The sequence below is a fragment of the Molossus molossus genome, unplaced genomic scaffold (genome assembly GCF_014108415.1).
Source record: "Molossus molossus isolate mMolMol1 unplaced genomic scaffold, mMolMol1.p scaffold_m16_p_20, whole genome shotgun sequence".
Taxonomy (NCBI): Eukaryota; Metazoa; Chordata; class Mammalia; order Chiroptera; family Molossidae; genus Molossus; species Molossus molossus.
In genome coordinates this window covers 21483544-21496702 of record NW_023425356.1, presented here as the reverse complement: position 1 = coordinate 21496702, position 13159 = coordinate 21483544, and the positions used below count along the sequence as shown (strand labels likewise).

General features: G+C 39.1%; 1 protein-coding gene across 9 annotated transcripts in view; it reads right to left on the bottom strand.

The window, feature by feature from the left end:
- Nucleotides 1-13159, bottom strand: part of ARNT (aryl hydrocarbon receptor nuclear translocator) — a 72962-nt gene that overhangs the window by 26205 nt on the left and 33598 nt on the right. For 5 of the 9 annotated variants that reach the window (XM_036272198.1, XM_036272199.1, XM_036272196.1 and 2 more), the window contains exons 3-6: nucleotides 12832-12876; nucleotides 8896-8940; nucleotides 5792-5836; nucleotides 3001-3214 (exon numbers count right to left, since the gene is read on the bottom strand). In XM_036272198.1, the coding sequence (XP_036128091.1) occupies nucleotides 3001-3214; nucleotides 5792-5836; nucleotides 8896-8940; nucleotides 12832-12876 (349 nt within the window). Of the gene's footprint in view, nucleotides 1-3000; nucleotides 3215-5791; nucleotides 5837-6462; nucleotides 6582-8895; nucleotides 8941-12831; nucleotides 12907-13159 lie in introns of those variants that run through there. The other 4 variants (XM_036272201.1, XM_036272202.1, XM_036272203.1 and 1 more) reach the window with 3 other exon arrangements.

Genomic DNA, 13159 nt, shown 5'->3' with positions numbered 1-13159 from the left:
AATGTGTCTATGTCACTATCCAACCTCACCCTCTACCTCAGGACTCAAGATGGGGAATAAAAAGGCTTATTACTGACTGAGTTCTTTATCTCACCCTCTCTTTTTGAATCTTTCTTACAAATATTCCTGTTTTCTCTCTCTTGCCCCTCAGGTCTATAAATAGGATAAACTTTTCTCAATTCTACACAAATCTTCCCTCAACTTTGCCCAACTCATCTTTTTCAGTGCCAAGATTATATACTAAGAATAATGGTATATTCACTGCCTCTAGCCTCTTATCTTTCATTCCTCAGTCCCACTGTAATCTTCACTCTAAACCATAGCGTGTGCGTGTGTGTGTGTTTTCAGGAGATTACTTACTGCCAATCAAATCCTTCTAATTGCCAATTCAAGTCCCTTTTCCTGGGTCTTTAAATTTTATTTTCCCCTAGCTTCTATGCCATCACACTCCAACCTTTGTTTCCTTTCTAAATGTTCCTTCTCTGCTTCAGGCTCCCTTTCCTTTGTTCAAGTCTTAAGTGATGGCTCCCCACTGCTTAAAAATTATAATTTAAATTATTTAACGTAACACCTAAATATTCCATCACCAGATCCCAGGCTACTTTTCTATTATCATCTCCCAAGGCATGATAAACTACTTGATTTCCTTTAATAACCCATTCATTCTCACTAGCCTTTGTTTTCACATTGCTCAAGTTACATTATTCCCAAAATTTACAACACTATTTACTTATTCTATTTTGCGTATTTGTACTTCTACAGGACTTATTACTGCACCTGTATCATAGAGCTGCTTCTTGTTTATATTATGATTTATTTATTTACATGTGTATCTCTATCAGGGACAATCTCTTATCATTCTTTTTGTTGTTGTTGTTAACCATCACCTGAGGATATTTCTTTCCCACTCATTTTTAGACAGAGTGGAAGGGGGTGGGGGGACAGAGAGACAGAGACAGAGACACATCAATTGGTTGCCTCCTGCATGCATCCCTACTGGGGCCAACGATTGAACCCGCAACCCAGGTATGTGCCCATGACCAGAAATCAAACTTGTGACCCTTCAGTGTGTGAGCTGACATTCTAACCACGGAACCACACCGGTCAGGGCTGTTATCATTCTTTATATCTCTCACAGCACAAAGCACCTAGTTAGCCCACAAAAAGTACATAACTGGAGTATGGTAAATCAATATTTGTATGAATACTGTTAGAACAAACTGATTAACTATTTCAATGTACATATATATAAAATCTGTCCTATATGTGCTTTCATATAGATTATCCTTTTTGAAGAATTCTTCTTATTGCTTTCTTCCAAATCATATTCCTTCCTTTAAATGCTTTGAATAACAGTGACATTATAGGTCAGTTTTTTTCTTCCTTATACTTCCTGGATTTTCCAAAATTTTCTGCAGTAATCCTGTGTTATTTTTTTGTTATCCTCACCCGAGGACATTTTTTTTGTTTTTTGTTCAGACAGAGTGGGAAGGAGAGAGAGGAAGAGAGATAGAGAAAGAAACATCAACGTGAAAGGGACACATCGAGTGGTTGCCACCCGCATGACCCAACCAGGGCCGGGGACAAACTGCAAACGAGGTACATGTCCTTAGCAGGAACCGAACCCAGGTCTCTCTGGACCGCAGGCTCCAATTGCTGAGCCAAACCGGCCAGGGCAGGCCTGTGTTATTTTTAATAATCAAAGCAGAAATGGCTTCCTTACTCTTAGAAGTCTTTGCTGACCATCTTCACTCAGGCCTGGTCATTTTATTTATTTATTTTTTTTATTTTTTTTTTTTTATCCTCACCTGAGGACATTTTTTGTTCAGATAGAGTGGGAGGGAGAGAGAGGAAGAGAGAGAGAGAGAAACATCGACGTGAAGGGACACATCGAGTGGCTGCCACCCGCACAACCGACCAGGGCCGGGGACAAACTGCAACCGAGGTACGTGCCCTTAGCGGGAACCGAACCCGGGTCTCTCGGGACCGCAGGCCGACGCTCTAACCGCTGAGCCAAACCGGCCAGGGCAGGCCTGGTCATTTTATTCACTTCAGCAATCCCTCTAGTACATATCTACTATATCTAGTCCCATATAAATCATTATATTTTTTAAAATGCATTTCTTTTCTGTATGCATTTTCTTATCTTTTTCACTTATGTATGTATCCTGCCACTCACATATTCATATTCAGACTGAGTTCACAAAAGGCTAGAAATGTTTTTGCCTTCTCAATTCTTTTTTTTTATCCTCACCTGAGGACATTTTTCCATTTTTTGTACAGATAGAGTGGGAGGGAGAGAGAAGAAGAGAGAGAGGGGAAACATCGATGTGAAAGGGACACATCGAGTGGCTGCCACCCGCACGACCAACCAGGGCCGGGGACAAACTGCAACCGAGGTACGTGCCCTTAGCGGGAACCGAACCTGGGTCTCTCCGGACCGCAGGCGGACGCTCTAACCGCTGAGCCAAACTGGCCAGGGCGCCTTCTCAATTCTTTTCACAACGCATCAAATGTAACAACAAATCACTAAGCAATGACGACTCCTTGTTAGACTTCTTTTATCACTAAAACTGGAAGCTGCTTCAGGAATAAGAAAGAAATTTCTTCCATTTTCTATAACCCTAAAGCCAAGGAAGAGAACTGGTTACATAGACATAGTCATCACTTCTCCCAGTGATTCCATTGTTCTTTTTCTACCTTATAGGCTGTATTTATGAGTGAAGTTCTAAAATACCTATAGGCTTGCTAAATAGTTTTCACAAGTCTTCTCTATTTCTCACTTCCAATGCTAATAAGTGTTATAGCCAGAAATCAAAACTCAACTTTCCCATGGTCTCAATTCTTCCTTAAGAGCTGAAGTCTTGTCCTTTAAACTATCTACCAATTCAGCTCTGCTATGACACACTCTATTCAGGATTATGGTCATCTACTCCAAAAAGATCAAAACTTTCAACACTAGAGACTCTAGACTCTCTCATAGTTGTACATCCCAGAGACCTGATCAGTGAGGAAAGATGGTTTATAGGTGCCATCGGTGGATGTGTTGCCAGTTCCTCGCAAGGATTTCATGTGAGAAACTGCCATGCGTAAGATGGTTAGCTTGTCTGGTTTTCGAGCCAGGGCACTACAGGTGGGTACCATGTCTGACAGTTCTGTGATGTAGGCTGTCATCTTGTTCCGTCGCCGTCGTTCAATTTCACTATGATTTTCCCTGCATAGAAAGAGAAAGGAGAAATCCCATCCAGGTGGTCACATATGAACATTTGGGAGCAGGGAAAGTAACATGGATACCAAGTGAGCTGCTGACGAAATGTGCTATTTAGTGTCAGGGATGCTTTAAGTCTCAGAAGTTACAATAAGGTTTGCCAACCTCCTCATGCAAAGCAAGCATGGAATAGAAACTAACAAGGGGACAGAGAATAAGCAGATACCAGCAATTTTATTTCCTGAAAACTTCATCTTCTATGTAAATTACCACTCCCTCAGGACAAAAAACATTTTAAGAACTGACAGTCTTAAAAAAATGTTGACTTTAGTCACTTAAGTTCCGGAGAGAAAAATAATCTCAGCTTGGCTGACTGTGTGTTTACTGATTCAACTATTTAAAAACTAAAAACATAAAATGACCAATTTTTTCTAACACAAGTATGTTGCTCAAAAGCTGATAAAGGAATTGATAGTATAAATACCGCTGGCCTATAAAATGTTTGTTCTAAGCTTCCCTCTTATTCTCAACACTAGAAGACAGAATTAAAAGATTGTGAAGTTTTATTTGTCCCACTAATGCACAAAGTCCTCCCTTCTCTATCTTGGGGGTGGTGCTAGTGCACTGAGCTCAAGAGATTGTAAGACACCATCTACTAGAGGTTCCTTATGGGGTCCCCAATTTAGGACAAAGTGAATTAGAGAGTAGGAGTGGAGTAGGGAGGAGGATGAAAAGGCCTGTATACAGACATTTTGTATTCCATCAGGGTAAAGAGAACACATCTCTAATATTGACATCCTCAAAATCAAGATAGAATGATATCATTGTTAAAAACAATAATCCAATACTTTCAAATTGGATTTCTGAAAAGCCCAATATTTCCCTAGTACTTCCAGGAGATGTCTCAGAGAGAACCAAACAACATACTGCATTTCTGCTACCTGGGCAGCTTTGCTTACTTCTATTTTATTTACCTCTATTACTATGTAAGGATTCTGTTTGAACAAAAGTTCTTTGTCAAAGCAAAAAGAAAAAAAAAAAATAGAGCTAACATAACTCTTTTTTTATGAGAAGAGCAAACTAAAGTCAAGCAGTTTAAGTAGGTGACTTTTCCAAGAGCTGCCTTCATACCAATAAATGCAATGAATGCTCTTCCCACCACACCATGCCAAATCAGTTTTTGGAAGGGTGAAAGAGTTAGTAGGAGGCATGAATTGAAACGGCAGCAAAATAAGCTTGTGACCCAGCTGAGAGAGGTAATGACAGATAAAAGGAGGGGAAAGTAGTAAAAAAGATGTTGGGATCAATGGATTATCTCCTACTGAATCATCCCAAATCGCAGAGACCAGAAAACAGAAAAATAGAGAAAAGGTCTTACCACAGAGGTCCACATATAGTTATTTTGTCTGAGAAACATAAAATTCTACTCTCAAACTTAAAGCACATATCTTCCTAGTATCTGACAGATTTCTGACACTGTAGTCCAGAAGGTTGACTTTTTATTTATTTATTTATTTATTTAATCCTCACCCGAGAACATTTCTGCATTTATCTTCAGATAGAGCGGGAGGGAGGGAGAGAGGGAGAAAAACATCAATGAGAGAGAGACACATCAACTGGCTGCCACCCACACGACTCCAACTGGGGCCAGGGATGAACTGCAACCGAGGTACATGCCCTTAGTGGGAACTGAACCCAGGACTCTCTTATCCACAGGCCGACACTCTAACCACTGAACAAAACTGGCCAGGACCAGAAGGTTGACCTTTTAAATAGCCACATCAAGTCTGCTGAAATTTTTCTGGGAAACCACAAAAGATTCAATCACCAGAGCAACACCAGTGCTGCTGTGACATAGTAATCTAGGTTGTAAATCTACACAGGAAAATAAGGGTGAGCTTTCCAGAGAGATGTGAAATAAATGCTGAGGCCTAGAGGCCACGAGCTAATTGCAAACACAGGCATACTTATTAATTTTCTAATAAAAGAGTATTTGGCTCTGGCCAGTTTGGATCAGCAGTTAGAGCATTGGCCCATGGACCAGTGAGTCGTGGGTTCGATTCCACTCAAGGGCACATACCTTGATTGTGGTTTGTCCCCAGCCCTGGTTGGGGTCATGCAAGAGGCAACCACTCGATGTGTCTCTCTCACATGGATGTTTCTCTCTCTCTTCCTTCCTCTCTCCCTCTGGCTCTATCTGAAGATAAATTAAAAAATATCCTTGGGTGAGGATTAAAAAAAAAAAGAGTATTTTCCTACTAAAGCACCAACTGGTACAGCTGCATTGTTTCTAAAAGCTTTGTGTTCTGAAACTTCATGCTGAGATAAAGAGGAAAAGAGAAAATTATAAAACTAATAGCAATTTTTTAAATTCCTAAGTAAAGTTCCCTCAACTCACCAATCACTTTCTGATAGGGAAAGCCAAAGTTCCTATTACACACAAACTTCTAAAAAATCTTATTCCTTCCTGCCACAGATAAGGAAAAACACAAAGAGAAAGGAGAAGAAAAGAGAAGAGTAAGAAAAAGGATAGAAAAAGCAGCATTATCTGCATCATCATGCTAAAAGATACTTTTCTCCTACCTGGCGAGTCTCTCTTTATCCGCAGAGCTCTGCTCATCATCAGACCTAAAAATAGAATTAATGAGCTAAGCTAAAATTTGAATAAAAAGAAAGAAGAAAGGAATGGAAGAAGGAAGGAGGAGGAGAAAGGAAAGGGACCTCAAAATACATAGTAACTATGAGAAAGAGAGGGGACAGGAGGGAAGGGGAGGGGAGGGGAGGGGAGGGAAAGGGAGGGGACGGGAGGGAAGGGGAGGGGACGGGAGGGAAGGGGAGGGGACGGGAGGGAAGGGGAGGGGAGGGGAAAGGAAATAGAACAAAATAGATTCAGAGAACAGAGGAAAAAATGGAAATATGGATAGGAACCTTGCCTGTAACTCTACAAAGCCATCTATTAGAATAAAGAAAAAGTAACTTACAGGACAAAGGTCAATACAAAAGCAAGGCCAATATTTATTATAAATTAACATAATCCAAACACAGAAAGCATTCTGCCAATTCATCTCTATAGAAACCAAGTATATACAGCTTGAAAAAGAACCAAACAAGGGAATATTATTTCACACATTGCTCCCAATCTGGAAAGAAAATGCTATCGAAATAATCAAAGAGGAAATCATAGTAAGAATGTCAAATAAGCAATCACAAATACAATTTCTCTGTAACACACAGGCACACACACATATACTCACAAACCAGGTTTTATTGGAAGATTATTTAAGTCAAACTAAGAGCTAGGCTTCTGGCATTTCCCCTGTCACTGATTTGATCCTGAAGTAGTCAATTCCTGTTCAGTCACTCCCCTGCTTCTCTGCAATAAAGCCACACAATGCTGGATCCCCAGCACCAACTCTCCCTTCCCTGGAGGGGGCTACAAAGAATTTATACTAAATTTGTGTGGAAAACTGAAAATACTGTAAGGATTGGTGGCAACTGAAGAAACACCAAGGTGTTGGTAGGCCAGTATATCAGTAATCAATTCCATTTTAAAAACACACACAAATAGATTAAGAAGCCTCAAATAAAACATCTAAGTAATGTATAACATATAAACAAGCTTTTAAAAATGACAAGCACAATTTTACTGATATATGACAAAGTTTCTAAACAAGAGCCAGCAGGAAAAAAGAGACCTCAAAATACATAGTTACTATGAGAACTTTTATGTATGTGAACATTTATATATACTAATGAGCAGAGAAAGAGAACTGAGTGATATTATGTAGCTTCAAGTTTCATGTTCATTGGGTTATTATAGTTCTTTAAACTACAAATCTTTTTTTTTTTTTAATTTAGAAAATTCATACATTGTCAGCTTTTGAAGACTACTAAATTCCCAACGATATGTGAGGTGAACTAGATTAACATATCATATCTTAGAGGAATAAGTTGTATTATTTGAACATTAAACTATCTAATATTCCTACTGCTTCCTACTACTACAAATCCATAATCCCTTATTCATTCTAATATTTCTGAATGAAATATATAAATGCATAAATATTCACATTAAGCAGAGCATATAAGATTAAAATAGTTCAGGTCATGTCTTCATAGCTCTTTGGAATTTCAGTCAAGAGACTGTGAACTTACACCACTACTACTATTTGATGGCTTGACTTTCTAATGCAGCTTAAAAAACTATTTCCCAAATATCTATGATTAACTTCTCATTTTAGAGATGGTTTGAATCCTAAAGTGTTTACAAGTATCTATTCTGATAAACAAATTCAAAATCCTCTTAAATTCGCTCCTCTCCTATTGCCATTGGTACCACTCTATCCCTGGTCCTCCTGATTTTATAGCTGACTTATTATTTCAACAACCTCCTAGCTACCTCCCTGACCACTGTCTCTCTTCTATCAATCCTATACACTGCTTCTATAGAAAAATCCTGTATGCATTTTATATAGTATCCTCTCACTCAAAGCCTATGATGGCATCGCACTGCTTCAGAGAAGTTTTAAACTATTCTGACTGATATTTCTTAGCTCTCTACATCAGTGGTTCTCAAACTATGGTCCCCAGAGCAGCAGCAGCATCAATAAATTAAGAACTAAAAGTGTGCAGTTAAGCACTAGATTTTGAATTATTCATTTTTCTGAGGTAGCTATAAACTCAATCTTTAAAAAACAATTTACTACTTAATAACATAAAGAATAAGCTTTCTAAAAATAAAACCAATATCTGAGTTGAGAAGAGCCCTGGTCAGTTTGGCTCAGCAGTTAGAGCGTCGGTCCACAGACCAAAGAGTTGTGGGTTCAATTCCAGTCAAAGGCACGTACCTCAATTTCGGTTCAGTCCCTGGCCCTGGTCAGGGTCGTGCAGGAGGCAGCCGGTCAATGTGTCTCTCTCACAACAATGTTTCTCTCTCTCTTCTCTCTCCCCCTCTCTCCCACTCTATCTGAAGATAAATAGGAAAAAATGTCCTCAGGTGAGGATTTTTTTTAAAAAAGGGATTTATTGTTTAATAAAAAGCAAAGCGTTTTTTATCTTGATGAATTATTTAAATAAATTTATTTCAATCAAAACCTATCTCCACAAAAATTGTTTCTGTGGCCATTTTTAAAAGAACAAAAACACCCTGGCCAGATGGCTCAGTTGGTTGGAGCATTGTCCCGTACACCAAAAAGTTGTCAGTTCTGAGTCAGGGCACATAACTAGCTTGAGGGTTTGATCTGCTGGGGCGCCTAGGAGGCAACCAGTCAATGTTTCTCTCTCACACTCATGTTTCCCTCTCTCCCCCTTCCTCTCTCTAAATATCAATGAAAAAATACCTTCATGTGAAGATAAAAAATAAAATAGAATAAAACCATTTTATTTTGTAGATCCATTTAATAATAACTTCAATCAAGAAATCCATACGGTTTGTGTTCCTATGGACACCCAGCAAACACACTGCATAACTATCATATACATTAAAAAAAAAAGTGTAAAATATACCATTAGTTTAAAGTCATGTTACCTGAACATAAATGATAATTATTATAATACTAAGTTAGTCAGCTTTCAGAACAGAAAAGAGATTGGAGAGAGAAATTATCTCTCACTGAAATAAAATTAAAACTCAGTATGCTTGAATTGCCTAGTCCTACAACATGGACCAAGATGTTCTACTACATTACCTGGCAAACCGTTCCTTATCATTAGACATCTGATCATCATCACACCTGAAGAAGAAAAAAAAAAGATTAGTCCAAAGCATTACACTTCTTATATCCATTTCACTCTGAAATACAAATAGAAGTAAAGATATTTAACAGAGAAAAAAAAAAAAATAGAAAAAGCACCATAAATCCACAGAGATAATAACAGTATCCCATAGAACTTTAAAAACTCATTACGAGTGCTCAAGTTTCTGATGTCTCCTTTACCCTTATGTACCAGGCACTGAGAAAAAAAAAAGATAATATCATGAGGGTACAACTGACTACACTGTCAACACCACTCTAAGGTTAGGGATAGTTTCGGGTTTTTTGTTTTTAGTTATGTTAAGAAACACGTAAAATAAAACTTACCATCTTAAACATTTTTAAGTGTACAGTATTTACTATATTTACACTGTTGCACAAAAGATCTCTAGAACTTTTTCATCTTTCAAATCTGAAACTACACCTACTGAACACCGTCTTTCCTTTCAATCCCCCACACCACCTCCAGCTCCTGGCAACCATCATTTTACTTTCTGCTTTTCTGATGTTGACTACTTTGGATGCCGCATATAAGTAGAATCATACAGTACTGCTGACCCGTGAGCAACACAGGTGTAAACTGTGTGGATCCACATTTATGCAGTTTAAGTGAATCCATGCAGTTCACACCTGTGTTGCTCACGGGTCAACTGTTATTTTCAAACCACAGCTAGGATTCCACATATAAAAGGGCTGACTTATATCAAAAAAAAATTTTTGTGCCAGTGGTCAGCACCCCAACCTCTGAGTTAGTTGTTTAAGGGTCAACTGTATTTGTCTTTTTGTCTTATTTTGCTTATTTCACTTAATATAATATCCTCAATGTTCATCCATGTGGTAGTGACAGAATTTCCTTCTTTTTTCAAGGCAGAATAGTCCATTGGATGTATCTACCACATTTTCTTTATCTATTAATCTGTCAATGGATATATGGGTTGGTTCCACCTCTTGGCTATTATGAAAAGTAGGGCAATGAACATGATACTTGCACATATCACTCCAAGATCCTGCTTTGGAAATTCTTGTGGATTTATAAACCAGAAGTGGGACTGCTGAATCGTATGGTAATTCTGTTTTTAATTTTTTTAGGAACCTCCATACTGTTTTCCATAGTGGAAAACTTTTGCACCACTTTACATTCTTACCACCAGTGCACAAGAGTTTCAGTTACCCCACGTCCTAGAAAACATGTTATTATTATTATTTTTTTTATGGTGGCCATCCTAACGGGCATGAGGTGTTACCTCATTGTAGTCTCAATTTGCAATTATCCAATGATTAGTGGTGTTAAACATCTTTTTGTATGCTTGTTGGCCATTTGCATATTTTCTTTGGAGAAATGTCCATTCAAGTCCTTTGCCCATTCTTTGATCATTTATTTGCATTGTTGATGTTATTGTGTTGTAGGAGTTCTTCATATAGTATAACTAGAGTCTGCATTGCAGAGTAACAACTATTTGAGAAATAAATAAAGGAGCCCTATTTTTAAAATTATTTTATTATGTGAGTGCCCAGATTTGATTTATTAGTTTTGTTCACAAAGTAATATATTTTGTTGCAAATTTTTAAACAGTGCAAAGTTGTATGTAGTGAAAATACATCTCCCTTTTACTTCAGACCTTCAGAACCCTTCCCCTTAGACAATATTTATGTGGCTTTGCCAGAAAGCTTCAAGTTAACACTCTGCAGGCCTATTCCCTGCAATTGATGGGGGCAGGGACTAGACAAAAGCAGTTTAGACACATGTCCAATAAGGTCTGAGCGACATGGGAAAATGCTTACCTGTCAGTCACATTTGGGAAAAAGTCAGTGGCCAGAATAGGTGTGGCTACTCCAAGGGCACAAAACCAGAATATTTAAACTTCTGAACAAAGAAAGTTCACTCTCTTGGTTCCCTCTCTTGCTTGCCTGAGCTCCTGGCTCTCTGGTTACAGGATGAACATTCCCCTGCATTTGCCCACATGGCCCACAGCCATGTGGACTTCATACAATGAACTAAGGGACTAATGATGTACTGGACCTGGCTGTAATATGGAAAGGAAACTCTGGACACTGGCCCTGCTTCTAGCTCTGCTGAATCCACAGCTGCCCCTTTTCCAAGACTAGACTAAGGTAGGACGTTGCAACCCAGAATGTAACTCCACACAAATAAGTCTTTTACCATATCTTATTCTCCTGTGGGAGCTTCTGAAATGCTTATTTCAGTGGTACCCCAAAAATCTCACTCCCTTGAGCTATGGGGAAATCTGGCACACTGATTTCTCCTGTAACACTACAGTTGACACTTGAACACTACAGGTTTGAACTGTGTGGGTCCACTTATATGTGTATTTCTTTCAATGAATAAAGAGTTGACCCTTTATATCTCTGAGTTTCACATCACCGGATTCAACCAACCACAGATTAAAAAGCATTTTAGCTCCCTGGTTTGGAATCCACAGCAAAAGGCTGACAGAATGCCTTGCTCTATACCATTTTATGTAAGGAACTTGAGCAACCATGAATTTTGGTATCTTTGGGGAGTCCTGGAACCAATCACCCAAGAATACCAAGGAATGACTTCAGTTTTGGGGGAGTCAAAAGTTATACATGGCCTTGACTGGTTTGGTTCAGCAGTTAGAGCATCAGCCCATGGACCAATGAATCGTGGATTCTATTCCGGTCAAGGGCACATACCTGGGTTGCGATTCATCCCCAGCCCTGGTAGGGTTTGCGCAGGATGCAGTCAGTCAATGTGTCTCTCTCTCATAGATGTTTCTCTCTCCCTCTCTCTCCCTCCCTCCCACTCTATCTGAATATAAATAGAGAAATATCCTCAGGTAAGGATTTAAAAAAAAAGTTATACATGATTTTTGACTGCATGGGAGTTGGTGCCCTTAAATCCATGTTGTTCAAATCAACTGTATATGCAAATCTAAAAAGATGCATTTGACCCAGCTAGTGTGGCTCAGTGTATTGAGTGTCACCCCAAGGACTGAGGGGTCCTGGTTCAATTTCCAGTCAGGGCACATGCCCAGGTTGTGGGTTCAATCCCCAGTAGGGGGTGTTCAGAAGGCAGCCAATTAATGTTTCTCACATCGATGTTTCTATCTCTCTCTCCCTTCCTTTCTCTTTGAAAAGAAAATTAATAAAAGCCTGACCAGTGTGGCTCAGTGGTTGAACGTCGACCCATGTACCAAGGGGTCACTGGTTGGATTCCCAGTCAGGGCACATGCCCAGGTTGTGGGCCTGGTCCCCATTGGGGGGCATGCAAGAGGCAGCCAATTGATGTTCTCTCATCTATGTTTCTCTCTCTCCCTCTCCCTCTAAAATAGATAAAGAAAAAAATTTTTTTTAATCAATAAAAACAATTTTTTAAAAATAAAAATAATTTAAAAGGTGCATTTGTCCTTTCAGCCAATCATAAAAATAGACTGTCACAATTAGTCTTATTAAGTAGGTCAGTATGTCTGAGAGATGTATCACAAAATTTCTTTATTTAACCATCAATACATTTTTTTTTAATCTTCACCCAAGGACGATATTTTTTCCATTGATTTTTTTTTTTTTAATGTTAGAGAGAGTGGAAGGGAGGGAGGGAAGAAGGTAAGGAGAGAGGGAGGGAGGAGAAGAGAGGGAGGGAGGGAGAGGGAAAGGAGAAAGAAAGACAGACAGACATTGATGTAAAAGACATCGATTGGTTGCTCCCCCCCCCCCCCCCTATGCGCCTGCCGGGGATAGAACCTGCAACCCAGGTACGTGCCCTTGACCGGGAATCAAACCCGTGACCCTTCGGTGATCAGGCCAACATTCTAACCTCTGAGCCACACCAGCCAGGGCTGAAGTAATTTTTAATATCAGAAATCTAGAGAAAGTTTTTCAAAATCTTACCTCAAAAATTTACTGTTCCCTTCTCCGTCATCATCAAAATCCAACCTAGGGAAAGCCAATAATAAATAGTGTAAGCTTACTGATAATATAGAACATAAGAAATTAAAAATTCTCAACCTACAAGCTACTTGAACACCCACCCAAATGGAAGAAGGAAAGGGGAAGTACTCAGAAGTCAAACACAGCTATGACACCTCTTCCTCATTGTACCATATTGAACAAAGAAACTGAGCAATCGAAAAAAGCTACCTACAACTACCTTATTATTTTCCCAGGGTAGCAGTCCACCTTTGCCAAAATTTTACATCAGAGTACAACCTCTACAAAA